This window comes from Oncorhynchus mykiss, chromosome 18 (genome assembly GCF_013265735.2).
Source record: "Oncorhynchus mykiss isolate Arlee chromosome 18, USDA_OmykA_1.1, whole genome shotgun sequence".
Lineage (NCBI taxonomy): Eukaryota > Metazoa > Chordata > Actinopteri > Salmoniformes > Salmonidae > Oncorhynchus > Oncorhynchus mykiss.
Window position 1 is genome coordinate 9881111 of NC_048582.1, and position 21053 is coordinate 9902163.

Sequence of the window (21053 nt, forward strand, 5' to 3'; positions counted from 1 at the left end):
ACTGACCCAATGCTCTAACCACTAGGCTACCTGCCAACCCAGGAGTGATCAGGATTGGTCATGTCAAACAGATATTGTTACAGGTTTTGCTTGTACAATATTTTTCTACTCAGAAATGCATATACACTGAACAAAAATATAAACGCTTCATGTAAAGTGTTGGTCCCATGTTTCATGAGCTGAAATAAAAAATCCCAGAAATGTTTTTTATGCACAAAACCTTATTTCTCTCAAATTGTGTGCACCAATTTGTTTACATCTCTGTTAGTGAGCATTTCTCATTTGCCAAGAAAATCCATTCACCTGAAGTGTGGCATCAAGAAGCTGATTAAACAGCATGATCATTACACAGGTGCACCTTATGCTGGGGACAATAAAATGACACTTTAAAATGTGCAGTTTTGTCAGACAACACAATGCCACAGATGCTGAGGAGTATTTCTGTCTGTAATAAAGGACCTTTGTGTGGAAAAACTTATTCTGATTGGCTGGTCCTGGCTCCCAAGTGGGTGGGCCTGGCTGCCAAGTGGGTGGGCCTGGCTGCCAAGTTGGTGAACCTGTGCCCTCCTATGCACCCCTGCCCAGTCATGTGAAATCCATAGATTACGGCCTAATGAATTTATTTCAATTGACTAATTTCCTTACATGAACTGTAACTCAGTAAAATTGTTGCATGTTGTGTTTATATTTTTGTTCAGTATACATAACTGGAACATAACTGATCTAACCAGACATAGAAAATATTAGATTTATTATAGAACAATCTTATTAGTAACAATATGATTCACACCATAATTACAATATTTTAACTTCTGACAGCACTTTAAGCTAGTTTTGATAGCACTTTAAGCTAGTTTTGATAGCACTTTAAGCTAGTTTTAATAGCACTTTAAGCTAGTTTTAATAGCACTTTAAGCTAGTTTTGATAGCACTTTAAGCTAGTTTTGATAGCACTTTAAGCTAGTTTTAATAGCACTTTAAGCTAGTTTTAATAGCACTTTAAGCTAGTTTTGATAGCACTTTAAGCTAGTTTTAATAGCACTTTAAGGTGGTCCTTAAACATGACTAATAAAAGTGTTTTGTTATTGACAAAAAGCCACAGTGACAATGTAGGTCCGTCTATACACCCTGAAGTCCCTGGAATATTATTACTAAGTTACTGACATTAATATTTGCTTCTATATACTTTGACTGACAGGGCCTAGTAACCAATAGGAGTTCTGTTATATTGCATAAGGTGGAAGGTTACACTAGCAGGTATGAAAAGATCTTCAGGATCTCTGTTTTGGGACCTTTCTCTGGTTGGGAACTGCCAACGTGGAGGTAAGTTTCAACTGTGTGGCCCTTTGTGTCCCAGTGACTCTGTGTCAAAGAAGCATGTAGAGTGAGTGAGATAGAAACTTGATCCTGAACATGGTCTGCTTAATGTCATATGATTCAACACTTTAATGTTAAATGTGCAACATTTCAACTATATATTTACATCCTCTTATGTAGACCTGTTTGCAGTTTATTCCATTCAATTTAGACCCACATGTACAACATGTGCCTCTTGCTCAACATATTGAGGTTTGTCCTCCATTTAAGCTAAAGGCACAAACACAGACCCCAAATATCATAAATGTCACCAATTAATATCAATGACTTAATCAGAAACAGTGAAATGGAAATATCAACAGCAAGCTTATTTAAACAATCGTTTTATTGACTGGTCAGAGTGGAGAGGACGTTGGGCCTAAAAGTCGGTGATCCTACGGAAGGAGCCGGTGGTGGCACAGGTGGCTCCCCATTCGCTGAACTTCCTGTACTCGCCGGGCCTCATAAAGTACTGGCGGCCCCTGTAGTTGGGATGCTCGTAGAGGGTCCAGTAGCCATCCATGACGTTGGCGGAGTAGATGTCACGGCTACGGAAACGGTCCTGGACGGAGTCACAGTCCTCGCCGAACTCCATCATCTGTCCCTGGAAGTCTGGCCTCTCGTAGATTCTCATGCGGTAGGGACTGCCGCTGGCCTGCTCGGACAGAGAGATACAGGAGAGGTAACACTGGCAAAACACAGGTCACTTGGGGGGCATGGGGAATCACAGGAAACCAGTACATGTGACATGTTTCAGCGGGCCTTAGGTTAACACAGGTAAGTCAAAATGCTAAAGTAGCCAAACACCACATTTGGTGTCAGAAGAGGGATATCACAATTGGGGAGGTCGCAGTGTGCTAACATAGGCCAGGGTCATGACAGTCACAAAGGTAGTTTAGGACATGTCCAGAATGTCTCAGAAATGTCTCTTGAAGGAACCCAAGATTATGGGCTTCCATCCATCCAACCATGGACTCTCCTCCTCTAGGCGAGTCGTAGAGTCACTTTGCTTTATTTGACATGTACCTTCAGACCTTTGGTTATCTCTCAACCATTCACAGACTCATGTGTTGTGCTTATAAAACTATGGGCCGGATTCCCGGACACAGATGAGGCCAAGTCGTGGACAAAAATCAATGGAAAATCTCCACTGAAAGTGCTTTTTAGTCCAGGACTATGCTTCGTCTGTATTAAGGCAACCTGTCCTAAAACCACCAGTTGAGTGAACCAGTATACACTGATAAATCCCCACAATGCATTACTACAATACAGATTGAGCCATGAACAAACCACACATCAAAACCCATCTTCTCTCACCTCCCGGCTACTCACATAAGAAAAGGTACGGCAGGAGCGAATGGTGTCGCTGTAGCCCATCCAGCGCTGATATTCTGGGTACTCTCCCCTGGTCAGTACATACTGGTAGCCTGCATAGTTGGGCCTCTCGTACAGCACCCAGCAGCCGCTATCTACCTTGATGGAGTTGCAGCGGCTGAAATGGGGGTGCACATCGGGGCAGTCCGTGTCGCACTCATAGGAGCGACCCTGGAAGTTTTTATCCTCGTAGAACGTGATCTACACAGCCAGGGTCGAAGGTCGGAGGGAAATGTTAACATCAGGTTTTTTTCTTTCATTTTACTGCATTTCAAATAAAAGTACACTTCCTAATATAAAAACACATTTTCTATGATTTCTATAATGGCAAAATATACTGCCTTCTCTGGACAAACAATTAGGTACAAGTAAGTTTGTCTCCTGTTTATAGGTCTCTTGTTATAGGCTACTACACTGTTGGTATTCTACAGCTTGTCTACCAGTAAAACAGAGATCAATGATCATTTTCATTACCAAACACTAAAAAACTTAACTCTGGATTATTTTTCATGGCAGCACTATGACATTACTGTGTTGATCAATCAACCAGTTCCTTTCCAAATCAGCTTTAAAGTCCATAAAAACAAGCACAGACCCAGAGAGCTGTATACAGTAGTGCCAACTAGCTGGAGAAAAACTGGTCTGCCTTACCTTACTCATGTCTGGGCTGTTGTTAGAGCACTCTTCCTCAATGCAATATCCAGGACAGAGGGCCACGAGCCTCTTTTATAAAACTCAATCAAAGGTTGCCGGATCAGAGGTTTTGTTATTTTAATGAGCAGGGATTTGGTGGCATTGAGATGCTGCCAAGGCCTTGATCCTGTCCATACAGATAAAACCCCTGATTCATCAATGCAGATGTCCTAGCCCTGCACATTATTGACCCACGTGCCGTGGACCACGGCCCTCTTGATACTGTACGTCTACCAAAATAAATTTTATTATCCAGTAATCCACAATAAAGGGACACGTTTACTGTTTGGAATGCATCATCACAGTGCTACAGTATCTGCAGGCCCTCATTCATTCTCTTAAAGTCATCACAACACTACGGTATAGGACCATCACAACACTACAGTATAGAACCATCACAACACTACGGCATAGGACCATCACAACACTACGGTATAGGACCATCACAACACTACGGTATAGGACCATCACAACACTACGGTATAGGACCATCACAACACTACAGTATAGGACCATCACAACACTACAGTATAGGACCATCACAACACTACGGTATAGAACCATCACAACACTACGGTATAGGACCATCACAACACTACGGTATAGAACCATCACAACACTACGGTATAGGACCATCACAACACTATGTTATATGACCATCACAACACTATGGTATAGGACCATCACAACACTACGGTATAGGACCATCACAACACTACGGTATAGGACCATCACAACACTACGGTATAGAACCATCACAACACTACGGCATAGGACCATCACAACACTACGGTATAGGACCATCACAACACTACAGTATAGGACCATCACAACACTACGGTATAGGACGATCACAACACTACAGTATAGAACCATCACAACACTACGGCATAGGACCATCACAACACTACGGTATAGGACCATCACAACACTACGGTATAGGACCATCACAACACTACGGTATAGGACCATCACAACACTACAGTATAGGACCATCACAACACTATGGTATAGGACCATCACAACACTACGGTATAGAACCATCACAACACTATGTTATAGGACCATCACAACACTACGGTATAGGACCATCACCACACTACGGTATAGGACCATCACAACACTACGGTATAGGACCATCACAACACTACGGTATAGGACCATCACAACACTACGGTATAGGACCATCACAACACTACGGTATAGGACCATCACAACACTACGGTATAGGACCATCACAACACTATGGTATAGGACCATCACAACACTACGGTATAGGACCATCACAACACTACGGTATAGAACCATCACAACACTACGATATAGGACCATCACAACACTACGGTATAGAACAATCTGCAGGTACACATTCATTCTAGAAATAACATGGAGGCCTGTTAGAGAAGCTTCTCTATATGGAGTAGAATATGGAACATAGGAAGGAGCAGACACTCTCAGATTCCGTCCAACCACGACGTCATTGTTTTAGGGTAGAACAGTATTATAACAGAGTATAAACAGCTTGATCATAACATATAATGCATTGTGAGGATAGAATGATCTATAGAACATTGTCATTGAGAGTAAGCTAATGGAGAATCAGTGAATATTTACAAACAGGGTATCCTGTGGAAATGCCTGATCCTACAGTGGGCTACTGCAGCCACAAAAAGGCTTATGGGGCTTATGGTATTGTTGGGGGAAGAGTGTCTGACAGGGGAACAATATACTATGGGGGATAGGAGTATCTGTTATGGAACAACACATAATGATAATAATATAGCCTCTACTGCATCAGATACTGTCACAGGACTGGTGGTCAGCAGTGTGGCCTGTCAATTTAAAAAGACTCAACAGTATTAATCAATCAAATGAAAGGAGACAATAAACAGAGAAAACTACATTTGTTTTCTTACATATAAATACATTGAAGTCAAAATGACCCCCTCTTTTCCCTCAAAATATTTATGTTGAGAACAATTTAATAGCTTTCCACAACTAAACAAACATTATTCTTATTTTCACTGATCCAAATAATGAATACACCCAATTCTCCCACCCGGGTGGATCTGAGATCTGGAATTAAATCAAGTATACATTGATACATCCTTTCTTACACACACACCATTGCTGGTATATACCTGGTATGTGTATAAGAGAGGATTTATGATTTATGAATTATTCGGATTCGGTTGCAAAACGTTTTGCAACGGAAACCGTTCACTCCAAAAGGAAAACGTTTTGCAACGAAAACGAGAGTTTCTATTGGAGAAAGAGTAAACGATAAACTATATATACACGCACACACTACATTGACACTCCCACGCACTTTCACATACACTACATACGCTAACACACATAGGCTAACACACACACACAAAGACCGACACAACACAAACACACACTTTTACACTCATAATTTGCTGCTGGTGCTCTGTTCTTTATTTTATTCTTATTATCTATCCTGATGTCTAGTCACTTTACCCTGCCTTCGTGTACATATCTACCTCAGATACCCCGTACCTCTTCATGTTGATCTGGTACTGGTACTCCCTGTGTATATACTGTGTATATACTGTAGTTCCATCTTGTGTATTTTATTTTATTCCTCTTGTACTAAAACTAACTAAAACTCTGTGTCGTTGGGAAGGCTTCGTAAGCAAGCATTCCATGGTAAAGTCTACACCAGTTGTATTCGGCCCATGTGACAAATACAATTATATTTTATATTATTTGATTTAAACGGTTTATTTTTCTAAAACGTTTTTCCAACAGAATCCGACTAATGAATACACCCCCAAAGTTCAATCAAATCCGCAATTATTTTTTTTACTGTCAGAAGATAGGCTACTTGCACTGAGAGCTGACACTTCCTCCAGCTTTGGCAACATCCGGATTCCAGTCGAGATGGTCATGGCGGAGGGTGCAGCTGTTATGAGGAGGAATCGACCAGGGACTAAAGAAAAGGTACCAGATTTTAGCAACATGGTTTAATTTTAGTGTGTTCAATGCTCATGTCTTGCATTTTTTTACTTGGGCACATTTTGTATCCTTTCCTAGAACGGCCCGTTTGTCAGCTGCTAACGTTAGCTTACTTAACTAGCTAATGTTGCTAGTTAGCGAGGCTACATACAGCCAGCTGGCTAGCCAGTCAAAGTCAGGACCTATAAGATATGGGTTGGTCACAGCTATCAAACGATGCCTGTTTGTATTGTCAATTGTCTGAAGTTATCTGAAAATAGAATCTACAGGTAGCTAGCTATCTAGTAGCTAACTACCTCGCCCTTAATCATGACTCTCAGTGCCATTAGATTACACACAAATCACTGGATGAATGTGGGAGTTTTGGTAAGAGCCGCGACACTCGGTCTGAACATTAACACGGATAGTTTGCAGTACGATTTTGGAAACATAGCAACCTTTCATATCGGTGAGAAATAATGTAAAAACAACAACAACATGTTAAATTGATACACACCTTTAAAAAGTTAGGGTACCACATGAGCATATTTCCATTTTACAACGCTTGTTAAGGTACCTGTGCTAATTAGCCATCTCTGCGTCTCAGAACAACTGTGTGTAAACTGAAGACAGGCCACAAACATGTTGTCACTGAAAAACACTGTCCACTGCAACTGTGTTAACAGGTTAAACCAGTGGAGGCTGGTGGGAGGAGCTATATGAGGACCTCATTGGAATGCCATTCCAATGAGCCCTTCCTCCTATAGCTCCTCCCAGGACGGGAGGAGCTATTTTGCATTTGTGAAATAATTTGGATGTGACATGAACGTAGAGGCATTTATGGTTCTAGAACTGTACCACAATTGAGAATGGATTCATGTTTAGATGGAGTATTTGGCTTCCAGAGCCAATTCACCCTTTAAACAGAACATGTAAGGTCTTTGGACTATAAGGAGTAACGTTAGGCTCCTTTAGTCCAATATTGGGCTAGTAGCTACCTATTCATTTACCAGACAGAGATAAGCTAGCTGGCGAGGTCTTTTTGTCAGCTGAATCAGTGCAGTTAGTTTGCCCTGCTGAGTTTCTTGTTTATGCCCACAGGACTTCTACAACTGGCCCGATGAGTCATTCGAGGAGATGGACAGCACACTGGCTGTGCAGCAGGTGGGAGTCAGATGTCTCTGTTTTAATGTTTGAAATATCTTACTGTTTGAGTCATTTGCGTATGATGACACCGTGGTTAATTGAAGAAGTCTAATCAGGCATTCTACTAGCTACGTAGCCAGGGCTGATCTGTGTGGGCAGTTCTCTGTAACATTCTCCAGTATGGATGAGCAGTTGCATATAGACAAAATGTCAGAGAAACTGTAATCTTTCAAATGTAGACAACAACAAGACTGCTACTCTGCCATTTGAGTTGCTGAGGTAGAATGGCTTAGTCAGGTGATGTATTTAATACAGTTCTGTTCTGCTTCTAAAGTCTGTTTGTGGTTCTTCTCAGTACATCCAACAGAACATCCGTACAGACTGCTCCAACATGGACAAGATCCTGGAGCCCCCAGAGGGTCAGGATGAGGGGGTCTGGAAGTACGAACACCTCAGGTAGTGGCTGCCGTTTACCACTTTGAAGAAAGTCATGTGGACATCCCAAATGTGTACTGGTGCTGAAAACACATCCTCCTTTTAACATTTGGTCTTGTCTCGTGTCCTCCGTTTTTAGGCAGTTCTGTTTGGAGCTGAACGGACTTGCTGTGAAACTACAGGTATGCTCTTACGATGGATCAGCAGGCCTGGGCAACTCCAGTCCTCGGGTCCTGATTGGTGTCACAGTTTTGCCCCAGTCCCAGCTAACACACCTGACTCTAATAATCACCTAATCGTGATCCTCAGTTTAGAATGTCATTTGATTAATCGGCTGTGTTTGCTAGGGAAGGAGAAAAGGGGTGATGCCAATCAGGCCCTGGAGGACTGGAGTTGCCCAGGCCTGTGACATAGCTCTTCAGGAAGATCATGTTGAACATCCATTCTTCTCACACTGTGTTTGTTGGAGTGGTAACGTCCAGTAAGTCTGTTACTAACATGTACTCTGTCTGTTCACAGGGAGAATGCCACCCAGACACATGCACCCAGATGACGGCAACAGAGCAGTGGATCTTCCTCTGTGCTGCACACAAGACTCCCAAAGAGGTAAGGTCCTCTCTGCCCACAGCATTTGTAGAGGCGGATCCCTCATCCAGTTCCTACCCTCTTTCCCTGGTATAAGAATAGAATACTAATATAAACCAGTTAGACTTTTATCCAAAGCCACTTAGTCTTAGTGACTTAGTCATGCTTGCATACATTTTCTGTTTTGAAGTAAGCAGTATCCTCTACATACGACTTATAGACAAACTTGTAACTTGGGGGGCCCCAGTGGGAATCGAACCCATGCAAGCACCATGCTCTACCAACTGAGCCACACAGGACTACAAGATAGTTGTCCTCTGGCACCGACCATTCACCATGCCAGAACTAATAACACCATTATAGTCATTATTGTATCATGGCTGGTACTCAAGCCTGTTGTTGTGTTTGCTGTCCCCTGCACAGTGTCCAGCCATCGACTACACCAGACACACTCTGGACGGAGCCGCCTGCCTCCTCAACAGTAACAAGTACTTCCCTAGCAGGTAACAACTGTTTACCGTGTTCCTATGTCTCCTGTGACTGTAACTTTCTCATTAACCCCCAGCACCCTTCACACAGAAATCAATAGTTTTTTTTATTGAACACCATTTTATCCAAATGATCATTCGCATTGTCCTGATATAAGCAGCTACCTACATTTGCTGTAAGCGTTGTGATAAAGTTGCTGTCTATAGATTGTGACCTGATTTGGTCTCTGTTCTATGGTAGAGTGAGCATTAAAGAGTCCTCCGTAGGGAAACTGGGTTCAGTTTGCCGGCGGATCTACAGGATATTCTCCCACGCTTACTTCCACCATCGTCAGATCTTTGACAAGTATGAGGTAAGCATTGACTGTCTTTATTCCTGTGAATAGTGAATTGTAATTACACATGTACATACTGTAAAGCACTAACCCAAAGCCCTGAGGCTGGGATCCAATCTGATCCCGCGTTGTCGAACGTTCCAGTGGCTGCGGAGGTCACATTCACGGTTAACGCTGACTATGTCGGCACAATGGGAAATGACCTTTACATGTTAAGCGTGCTACAATGCCTGATCAGACTGAATCCCGTCCTAACTCTTACCCCAACAGGTTTCACATAGATTCAGCTATGATTGTGATGATACTTGTTGCATTGTACTTAATATAATTTGACTCTGGTGTATTGGTTACCAGTGATTACAGCTTTCAACTAGCATTGGGTTTAGAAACGTTGTGATTTTATATAGGCAAACTCAAGCGAATGCTCTTGCCCTCTCCAGAACGAGACGTTCCTGTGCCATCGGTTCACACGCTTCGTGATGAAGTACAACCTGATGTCCAAGGACAACCTGATCGTACCCATCATGGAGGATGAGACTAACCCTAACGAAGCAGAGGGCGAGAGTGACGCCTGAGGACTGGGATCTGAAGAGGATCTGCTACACCCTGCCAAACTATTTCAAACACATGGCTGTCTCACACACCCACCCACAACCACACAATACACTAAAGTACACTAAAGTACACTAAAATCACCAGTTTTTAAGTAGAATATTTTCAATATTGTATGAACATCCTAATTTAGCTTGTATGTTTCAGAGAACAAGACAATGTTGTGGTTAAATGACTAACCAATATACACTGTGGCCAGTTAATTAGGTACACCCATCTAGTACCGGGTCAAACCCCGCTTTGCCACCAAAACAGCGTGAATTTTTCAGGGCATGGATTCTACAAGGTGTCAGAAACGTTCCACATGGATGTCGGTCCATGCAGACAGGATGGCATCACGCCGTAGCTGCAGATTGGACGGCGGGAACATTGATGCTGCAAACAGCCTGGTCTACCTCATCCCAAAGATGCTCTCTCTATTGGGTTTGGTCAGCAACAATGTTCAGATACGCTGTGACGTTCGATCGTTGCTAAATTGGTATCAAGGGACCTAATGTGTGCCAGGAAAACGTTCCCCACACCAGTACACCACCGCCACCAGCCTGTACCGTTGACACCAGGCAGGATGGGTAAACGCACTCATGCTGCTTACGCCAAAACCTGACTCTGTCATCAGCATGAAATGGGATTCATCAGACCAGGCAAGGTTTTTCCACTCCTCAATTGTCCAGTGTTGGTAATTGCGTTCCCACTAGTGCTTCTTCTTGGTGGAACCCCGTGTGGTCGTCTGCTACAGTAGCCCATCCGTGACAAGGAGCGACGAGTTGTGCGTTCCGAGATGTCGTTCTGCACACCACTGTTGTACTGTGCCGTTAGTGGCCAGCCTGTTAGCTTGTACGATTCTTGCCATTCTCCTTCGACCTCTCATCAACGAGCTGTTTTCACCCACAGAACTGCCACTGAGTGGATGTTTTTTGTTTGTCGCACCATTCACAGTAAACTCTAGACATTCGTGCGTGAAAATCGCAGGAAGCCGGCTCTTTCAGAGATATTGGATCCGGTGTTCCTAGCAGACGATAACCACGCTCAAAGTCACTTAGGCCGCTAGTTTGACACATTCTAGCATTCAATCAAACAGTTACTGAATGGCTCGATTCCTGTCAGACTACTTTATAGAGCAAGCCACAGCCACGTGACTCACTGTAGGAGCAAATCATTTTGGTGAACAGGGTGGTGTACCTGATAAACTGTGACACCCTTTGCTAGTTACTTTATCATGTGCTTTCTGTTTGGTCCTTGGGCAGCGTTTACACAGGCAACCAAATTCTTATGGGCAAAATAATTGCTCTGGTTGGTCAAAAGACCAATTGGTGGCAAAAGATCATAATTGGGCTGTCTGTGTAAATGCAGCCTTTGTTGGGTTCTAGGTGTCAGGAACTCTGGTCTAATGTAGAGCTACAAGTTAATATAACAGGTATTTAATAAACAGGCTACATTATACAGGTTGATATAACAGGTATTTAATAGTCCTGATATTTCTGACTATACTGTATATAGAACCATGTCAGTCTTCCATCCTAGATTTAAGGAAGTGGAAGGACATGATTAATTGCAGACTATAACAAAAATGGTTTTTAGGGTTTTATTCCACTAATGGCTGAGTTTAGGATTAGGGGAGGGCAAGCTGATCCTAGATCGGCTGAGGTTAAGATTAGGGGAGGGCAAGCTGATCCTAGATCGGCTGAGGTTAAGATTAGGGGAGGGCAAGCTGATCTGTACCTAGGGGAAGCTTCAACCCAGAGCCATAAAAGGCAACATTGCCGCAGGATAGCCTGTTTACTGGGCCAGAGTTCCTACATCTTTGACACGGCACAAGGACTGCTTTCCTAATAACTGGTTTCTATAGAAGGGGATGGGGGGTGTTTTACGTTCATGCCATTTAGGGCAACAATCTCTCACTGTATTTATTTCAAATAAAGGAATTTGATGTTTTCATTATTGGTGAAAATTAATGACAGCTACTCAGAAATGCCTTAGGTTTTCAAAGCACAATTATGTCTCATTCACTTTCTATATTCTTGTCAAATGATGAACTATTACTCAGGCAACACAACGATGTGTTTGACTGTGTTGCCATTTTGTCCCTGGTGGATATCCATTCACTGTTTCTTATTAAAATATCTGATATATTTACAATCAAGTGCCATGTGTTCCTATTGTACATGTGTGACCTGTAGTCTTCACATTTTCACAGCAGTGCAACGATTTCAAACAGGCTTCCATTTCATCAGTAAGGGTTTATCAATGAAGGGTTGCTTCCCTGGGCTCAATGACACACGGACGTATCCATCCTTCTCAAGGGTTCAAACTTTATTCTTACCAACAAGACGACCCACTTCTGAACACAACAAGTCTTAAACATCCCCAATATTCAGAAAGAACAAGGCACAATGTAATGTGCAGAAGAACATCAAAGTAAACATCCAAATGTTAGCTAGTGTTCAGAACTATATACAAAACATACAACATGCACTGATGTTAAAACATCTTCACTGTAAGGTCAAGACAACTTTAGCCTCATTTGTAAAAAGGGTAGATGAACGGAGCATATCTTAACTCCAAAACAATATGACATTTTTTAAAAGGCTGTACTTTGGAGCAAAACATAGTTGATCTGCTCCTCAGATTGAGTAATGGGATTACAGGAGGTAGAGGTGGAATATCCCCAAACTGAACATCAAACGTGTAACATTGTAATAAATAGTTCAACATTTATGTATGTTTTAAAAAGCAAGACACATTGACTTGACAATGTGGTGCTATGACAATATGGAAAGAGTAAAACCTGTTTATTAAAATGGAACATTGAGAAATTACAGGCATGCTTGGAATACAACAAAATACTCTTCCTAAAATGTCATTTCAAATCAAACTGATTCTGTTTTATTAGTAACTGACCAAATCAAATTGACCTAAACGGTTATTTTAATGATAAATTAACAGAACATGGGAGCACTTATTTATGAAATTATTCTGTCATTTGTTTTCTTCTGGCATTGACTTTCACTATGATCAATTCTCAACAAGAAAACAAGTTTCAGAGCAAAACGACATAACTTTTCAAATATGAACCGCTGTGGAAAATTCGAGATGTTCCTACCCTGATTATATATATATATATATATATATTTTTTTTACAGGGAAGATCATGAAATGAAAATGAATCGCAGTTCACACAAAACAAAACCAGACACCTCATAGTACATGCAATCCAGCTATTCAAATAATTATTTAAAAAAATAGGCCTCAATGAAATATGTGATGTCATAAATTCTTTAGTTAAACCTCAACTCTGACACCCATAGTTATAGAATACAATTTGTAAAAAAATGAAATGTTTTTAACAGAATACACGCATAACCAATGAGGGAGCAGACCAAGACAGGATGCAGGAGAAAAAGTAACCAAACCGTGTAGACCTGAGTGAACCATGGGTGACTCATGACTGAACCCAGGGTGATTGAAGTTGATGAAGACGAGGCGAATAATTTACAGGCAGGAAAGAGCGGCAAAAAAAAGAGCTTGCCTTGTTGACCTTCCAATCTTGAAATGTCCCAGCCGTCACACAGAGCCGACGAAACACCATGTGAATCTGTTGAAATGTCCCAGCCGTCACACAGAGCCGACGAAACACCATGTGAATCTGTTGAAATGTCCCAGCCGTCACACAGAGCCGACGAAACACCATGTGAATCTGTTGAAATGTCCCAGCCGTCAAACAGAGCCGACGAAACACCATGTGAATCTGTTGAAATGTCCCAGCCGTCACACAGAGCCGACGAAACACCATGTGAATCTGTTGAAATGTCCCAGCCGTCACAGAGCCGACGAAACACCATGTGAATCTGTTTGACTGATGTTCATTGTACTTTATTTGTGGTCCCAGTCCAGTGGACAGAGTTATTTTGATGTTACCCCCTCATCTGGAGGGCACATTGTTTTTTAGAGACTCACAATCACAGCAAAATCTATATGAAACAGCTCTTGAAAACATGAGATACATAAAAATGCTAAGTGTATAAAATAATCTCCTGGTTATGTATTTTTTCATCCAGTTGGAGAATTATGTAACGATTAACTCTCTAGGGATCTATTTGCACTCTTCTGTGACAGCAGCCTAATTATTTTAAAATACATTTTCCAACATGTATTGCAGTCACATCATAAAGACAGTAATCTTGACTATTCTAATACCATTGAGATAAAACATGCCCAATGGCAGATAGAGAGCTTTTATTTAGAACTAATATTGGCAGTAATCTTCGTTAAGACTTTTTTTTGCTTTGCGTTAAGAGCTAATTTGAAAAAGAAAACGTGTGATTGGCCAATAGGCCAAAATAAAGCAGTATCAGGAAATAGTTCTCTTTTTCTTCTATACTCTGAACGATTACATGGCAAAAGTTTGACACAAATGCCAAAGGAGGAACATTCTTGTTACAAAAGATTGTTTAGCTTAACTTTAAGCTCAATCGTGCATTAGGTTAGTTATGAAACAGTTCAACAGTACAATGCAGTACCAGGAGCTAGTTATCCCTCCCTGAGTTGTGGAAAAAACACCAGAGGAATCTATGCACCTTTTCACAGTCCGGAAGTGATAGAACGAGCACTTACATCATAGTGCTTACAGTACTTTTTAGTAGCTAAAATGATTCATATTGTCAATATTCTGTTAAATTATACTAAACAGATGAACATTCAGCGAGCACATAGTTGTCTGGACTGAATAATATGATGCGTGTGAAGGGTTGGAGGAGACAGGGTCATGGAGAGACTGACAAGCGGGTGGAGAGATCTTTCTGCCTGAGGAGATGGGCGTTTCATTGGCTGAAAGGAAACGTGGATATACTCTACTTGAGTGGTTCGGTGGCGGTCGGAGGGGAGGGGTCAGTGGTGATTTCTGGGCGGTACTCCTTGCGCAGGTGGGCGTAGTGCGGGTTGCGGCCGTACCTGGGCTTCAGGCTGACCGGCGAGGAGGGGTAACCTCGCCTCATGGCGTGGAACTTCTGTTCCTAGATGGGGAACGTAACAGACACAACACATGACAATCCTTCATCACAACAGACCAATAGAGATGATTCTCTAGCATGCATTATCATATGATGTCATAATAAGTTTATACTGGTATTATAACTGGTACCTTTCCTGGTTCTTGCTGTATCATCACAGGTGTCATCCCCCCTGGACTTTGTGGGTAGTATGATAACGTGTGATTGTAGGCTGGTTGCACCATGTGGTCGATGAACTGCTGCTATGGTAGAACAAGTAAGCACTGAGTACGGTTTTATACATCAACTGTCACCTAACGCTATGAAGTAGCATATGGGAAATAGTACACTGACGGAGGGAACTGCAAAATGGTTGTGTTCAGTAGGTCGTACTGTGGCAAAACATTTTGAAACAGTCAATACAAATGTGTCTTTCTTATTGGACCAAGGTAGTTTTTTTTCTCTCAGTTTTGAGCGTAATGAACAGGACCCAGGTCAGGATGTTATCAACCTCTGGGATGGGGGCCTCTATGAGGGGCATGGCAGGCTGGACACAGCCCCCGTCGCTGGGCTGCTCCATGGGCTGGTACAGGAGCTCAGAGGGCTGCATGTACAACACTGGGCTGGAGGGCACTGGAGACTGACACACACACACACACACACACACACACACACACACACACACACACACACACACACACACACACACACACACACACACACACACACACACACACACACACACAATTAGTTGACATTTAGGATCCACCTTGCCTCTGATAAAAACCCACTCACAAACATAGAGGTGAAGAGCACAGAAGCCCATCTCCTTCCCTTACCTGAGGAACGTTCCATTGCAGGTGACTAGGGTGACACTGTGTAGGGGCCTGAAGGACACAGAGTATAGGAAACAGATCAGTACCCAGGAGTACACCAGCTTTCTCCTGGGATAACACCTCAATACCATTACATCTGAACAGCTGACTTGGCTGTCATTGGCTGAGGTACCAGTATTTACAATGGATGTCTTATGATGCTGTACTGGTGACTAACGTTAGCCTGGTCCCAGATCTGTTTGTGCTGTCTTGCCAACTCCTATGGTCATGGACAACATTGCCTATAGAACACAAACAGATCTGGGATCAGGCTGGTCAGCTGAGCTGTAATGGTGTTGGTGAGACGATCCAGGACAGTCTGCTCTGACCTGGTAGTGATGGTAGGCTGGCTGCTGGTAGATGGGTGGAGGCTGGTGGGTCAGCATGACTGGAGAGCCAGGCACTGAGCGGGACTACAAGGACACATGTAACATGCGGGACACCAGCCATGTACGAAAGAACATTTATCTTTACACCAAAAAAAAGCAAATGTACAATAACTTAAGATTTTAATCAAATGCAATGAATTGTATAAAATGACTAAGACACTGTAGGATGTCGTGTCTGTTTCCTGGATGAAACATGATCCGTAGTCTCTCTATGATTCTCACATGTTGCTGTGTGTTCAAATCAAATCTTCATGTAGAATGCACATTTCATTCACCACCAGGGAAGACGTGGCATGAGCACATGGCTGAGTGAAGGATAGGACTCACGGGCCAGTGGTAGGGGGCGGAGGGGCTCATCTCTGGGGTGTGGAAGTAAGCCACTCCGTTGTGGTAGGTGTAGGGGTACCCCGTAGGGGTGGTGAGGTACATGGTTCCACAGGGGGTGGGTATCATGGCAGGAGTATGGCTGGACACAGAGAAGCTGTTTTCTGAGTGGAGGAGGAAAGAGGCACAAGTCAACCACCAGGTTATGTACAAAGGCAAATGTTATCGACACTCAATCCCAGGTGATGATTCAGAATTTTAAAGCCAACAAGTGCAAGAGCACATTAGTCCCCATCCACCACGATCAAGATAAGACATTATATGGTATGATAGTTCAAATGTTCAATGATGCATTACAAACGTGTTGAAAAAGTCATTTCCACCACTATGTAATGCTATTGCTTCAGCTGTCACTCATCTACAGCATGGGAAGACAACCCTGTTCCTGAGGTGCTGCAGGATTCGGTTCAATCTAGGCACCACACCTGACCAAATGAGCTAATTGATCAGTTCAGTGACTGCCTAAATTCAACACACCTGGTCTTCCAGGCCGGTTAAAGCACTTCAGGATCAGGGTGGCCTACCCCTGCTCCGCGGTGCTCTGTTACTTACGGTGACCTCCCACTTGTTGCTTGCGGACGGCCTGGCCGATGTTGAGCCTCTTGTCCCGGAAGCACAGTCTGTCAGCCTGGGGATGTGGTGGTGGCAGAGGGACAGGGGGTATCCGGTACAGATTGAGACAGATCACTTTACACTGAACATTTACTACCTATGACCATAACTTTACGGGTGATGGACTGGGCTAGATCTAATGTGTATTTGAGCTGCTGTCCTCTAGAAGGAGATATAAGGTTTGTATCGTATCGTCTCTATCCCATTTCTGTACTAGAGGTCGACCTCTAATCTGTACAGTATATTGGCTCTACACTCTTAGAATAAAAGGTGCCGTCTAGCACCTAAAAGGGTTCTTCGGCTATCCTCATAGGGGAACCGTTTTGCATTCCATGTGGAACAGTTTCCACAGAGGGTTCTACATGTAACCAAAAATAATTATACATGGAACCAAAAAGGGTTCTCCTATGGGGACTGCCAAAGAACCCTTTTGGAACCCTTTTGTCAAAGAATGTACTTTTAGTTACTCACATCATGAAGGATTCTCTCTGTATCCTCCTGGGTCTCAAAGGTAACAAAGCCATATCTGTGGGATGGACACAAACACAAGGCAATGATACTGTGTCCCTGGATTACATTTCCATTGTCATACGTTAATAAACATCATTGCAGGTGTCATCCAGTCTGCGGGGCAGAACATCTACAGTTTAACTGAACTCACCCTTTTGACACCCCAGCACGGTCAATCACTATCTTCACCTCCTTCACTGCTCCATGCTGGGAGAAGAAGCGTCTCAGGTCGCTCTCATTGGTCTACACACAAAAATAACACACCTATTTCATGGTCCAGTAACATGCAGCAGCAGCAGCAGCAAAAAGGTCAAGTTAGGTTGCAAACACAAAACCAGGAGGCCCTATGAAAGTAAAGAAAGAGACAAAAGTCACCTTGAAATCAATGCCTCCCACAAAGATGCGGTTAGGGATGACGGTGCCAAAGCGGAGGGCATGGTGAGAGGGAGAGGTGTCGTTGCTGGGGTCTTGAGACACTGGAGCAGGAGGAGGAGAGGGAGTGCTGGTCTGCGTGCAGATTGAGATTAGCTTGAAACAGAACAAGAGCATCACTGGATTGGCCATCCTCACCAATGCTGAGAAATTCTGATAATGTAGCAAAAATTAGCTATTTTACAAAGCAATATTGTTTGATATCTTTAAGACAAAAGGTATGTTGTAAGCCTTTGATCTTTCAAAACAAACTGTCTCTACAACTGTATTCTTGGGGACAACGGCGCCTTGAAAAGAGGTTGTCTTTGTAGATGCACTTTTGTTTTGTCTAGAGCTGGGAATAACTAGCCAACCCTGAGTGACCTTTTGCTTTTTAAAGCCTATAATATGGCTCACTGAAATGCATGAGAAACTGCACAATGCTAGGCTAAGGTTTAGGAGAGAGAATTTAGCTAGTTAGCTAGCTAAAAGCTAACAAGAGTCAGCCAACACATTTTCGATCAGGAGAAACATGCAAGATCAATCACCATTTACCAATAAAGAGTTACAACATAACTTAATCTGGTTTGGAATACATTATCTATATCAAGCGACATATAACTGAACATAAATAACGCTAGTTAACATAACTTATCTAGCTAGCTATCTAAACTAAAGACCTTGCTAACTTTATGCACTGGAAGCTAACATTAGTGATAGCTAGACAATATCGTTAGCATTCAAGAGTGACATTTTAACTTGCTGGTTATATGACATTAATTTATATAATTGTAGTATTGGCAACCCACATTGTTACATGAATCACAATTAAATATACAGACACAATCAAACGCAACACTTATCTGTTTAGCTACTTCGCTAAACACATATATATATATATATATATATATATATATATATATATATATATTATTTTTTTTACAACATATTCATCTTAGCTAGCTAGCATGATGGCAAGTAAAGTTAGTACGCTGGTGAAAGGTAACTTACGGTTATTTCGTTCTCCATCGTGGACACAGTGCTTAACTAGATGTCGTGAACAAGTAAAGTGGAAACAAATAATTCAGCAAGACAATGGCAGCTCAAGTTAAAACACCTTGCAAGGGAGGTGCACACAGCCAGGGACAGCCGAGCCTGTATCAGAGTCATCAACACCAGTCTATCTGCAGTATGAACGAAGGGAAAATATCTGGCGCTTACCAGATTGAGCTCGTCCTAAACCACTCATATTCATAGGTGGGCTACATGGGTTACATTTATATTGTTATAGTTGTATTTAACCAGAGAAACATGTATCTATAGACTATTGTTAGTTTGTTTCCATGTGCCAAAGGTAGGAAACTTTAGAGCAGTCGCAGGTTAGCTAGCTAGTTTAATGGGGTTTTATTTCCCGCTCTTCCAGGCTCTGCCGCCCTCAACTTGTCCAGATGGCACTTTCCCAGTCCCCGATGACCACGTTGATGGCGGGTAAAAGCCCATTTTTTGAAAACCGTTTTTATTGAACAATTTCAGTTCATTCCTACATTAATTTACAATAAGTGTGCATGAATGAACATGGTAATTATCGTATTATTAACATTTTGGCACAAATATTCTACAAAGAAAACTATGGCCCGAGTCTGTATGGTTGGTACCGGGTTCTGTACCAACCGGGTTCTGTCTTGCCTGGTTGCCATTTTTTTTTAAAGCTCATGTTCAACTCCTTGTACTTCATATTCACATGACTTGGAGTACAAGGACTGGAATGTTATCTAAACAGACTGGCAACCAGCATTCTTTTGCTAGGTCGTTACATTACATAGGCCTATTGAAAGCATTGCATTGATTTTGTGTGCAAGCATCCAATATTGCTATTAGTGCCTAATACGTTGCACGTGTTGTGCAGTAAGGTACAAGCGTACAGGTGCTATTATTGGTTGCTTTCCCCTGCTCAAACGCTGCATGCATAAACCAATGGTTGCCTTCCCTGTCATCAACTGTGTAGTTTTGCACCAAAATGCTAAAACACAAGATGTGGTTAGTTGATACATAAAATACCTATCCGGGCGTTATAAAATCTGGCGTGTGTCAGCTACGTCAGAGCAGAGGAACACGAACATTGCCATGCCTTGTTTTGTCGTGTTCCCTGGCCTATCAGAATGTCACACCTGTTCACGCTGCTGGTGCTCGGCTTACCTACCTGGGAGCATCGAGGTCCAGGGAGGCTGGAGGGTGAACCGTGCATTTCTCCACGGTCCTGGGAGAGACAGGGTTTAGTGCCATGCAAGAAAGAGACACTGCGAGAACTCTGTCACCAGGCTTGCAATGTCTGTGCTGCACTTACCAGGACGGTATCATTTAACCGCCAACTGTGGGCCATGAGCACCGCCATCCACCCTCTCCTGCCCCATATCTCTCACTCGGGGTTGCTTTGCTTATTGCAGTCGCTCCTTTTTCTTTATCCTTCTCTAGCCCAGACCAATGAAAGAGTTCTAGTATATACACTCTGCCTTGGCTAGACACGGAGTATACAAAACATTAGGAACACCTGCTGTTTCCATGACACAGGCTGACCAGGTGAATCCTGGTGAAAGCCATGAACCCTTATTGATGTCACTTGTTTAATCCACTTCAAAACGTTTTGATGAAGGGGAGGAGACAGGTTAAAGAAAGATGTTTAAGCCTTGAGACAATTAAGACATGGATTGTGTTTGTGTGCCATTCAGAGTGTGAATGGGCAAGACAAAAGATTTAAGTGCCCTTGAACAGACTATGGTAGTAGGTGCCAGGCGCACCGGTTTGTGTCAAGAACTGCAACGCTGCCGGGTTTTTGACGCTCAACAGTTTCCTGTCTGTATCAAGAATGGTCCACCAGCCAATGTGACACAACTGTGGGAAGCAT

At 42.6% G+C, this 21053-nt stretch overlaps 3 protein-coding genes across 9 annotated transcripts; 1 reads left to right on the top strand and 2 right to left on the bottom strand.

Annotated features, from left to right (window-relative positions):
- Nucleotides 1-1684: 1684 nt before the first annotated feature.
- LOC110495582 (gamma-crystallin M2) lies at nucleotides 1685-7084 on the bottom strand. Of its 5 annotated transcripts, none has more exons than XM_036951761.1 (4): nucleotides 6987-7084; nucleotides 6902-6913; nucleotides 2689-2931; nucleotides 1685-2011 (listed from the first exon to the last, which is right to left on the bottom strand). In XM_036951761.1, the coding sequence occupies exons 1-4, from the start codon at nucleotides 7026-7028 to the stop codon at nucleotides 1736-1738; spliced, it is 573 nt and encodes a 190-aa protein (XP_036807656.1). In that variant the 5' UTR covers nucleotides 7029-7084; the 3' UTR covers nucleotides 1685-1735. The 5 variants fall into 5 exon arrangements, with proteins under 5 accessions (XP_036807656.1, XP_036807655.1, XP_036807657.1 ...); XM_036951760.1 differs by having other exon boundaries at nucleotides 2674-2931; XM_036951762.1 differs by having other exon boundaries at nucleotides 2674-2931; nucleotides 6902-7077.
- LOC110495584 (MOB-like protein phocein) lies at nucleotides 6265-12125 on the top strand. The gene is made up of 8 exons (XM_036951759.1): nucleotides 6265-6390; nucleotides 7486-7548; nucleotides 7886-7986; nucleotides 8105-8147; nucleotides 8485-8571; nucleotides 8974-9053; nucleotides 9280-9391; nucleotides 9814-12125. The coding sequence occupies exons 1-8, from the start codon at nucleotides 6331-6333 to the stop codon at nucleotides 9946-9948; spliced, it is 681 nt and encodes a 226-aa protein (XP_036807654.1). The 5' UTR covers nucleotides 6265-6330; the 3' UTR covers nucleotides 9949-12125.
- A 149-nt stretch (nucleotides 12126-12274) lies between these two features.
- Nucleotides 12275-19608, bottom strand: LOC100653460 (protein boule-like). Of its 3 annotated transcripts, none has more exons than XM_021570913.2 (11): nucleotides 19163-19608; nucleotides 18116-18268; nucleotides 17892-17983; nucleotides 17702-17756; nucleotides 17171-17246; nucleotides 16562-16722; nucleotides 16175-16258; nucleotides 15810-15857; nucleotides 15482-15610; nucleotides 15123-15230; nucleotides 12275-14994 (listed from the first exon to the last, which is right to left on the bottom strand). In XM_021570913.2, exons 1-11 carry the CDS (start codon nucleotides 19178-19180, stop codon nucleotides 14833-14835), a joined length of 1086 nt encoding a protein of 361 aa, XP_021426588.2. In that variant the 5' UTR covers nucleotides 19181-19608; the 3' UTR covers nucleotides 12275-14832. The 3 variants fall into 3 exon arrangements, with proteins under 3 accessions (XP_021426588.2, XP_021426586.2, XP_021426589.2); XM_021570911.2 differs by having other exon boundaries at nucleotides 15123-15233; XM_021570914.2 differs by having other exon boundaries at nucleotides 15123-15233; nucleotides 18116-18247; nucleotides 19163-19606.
- Between the last annotated feature and the right edge of the window lie 1445 nt (nucleotides 19609-21053).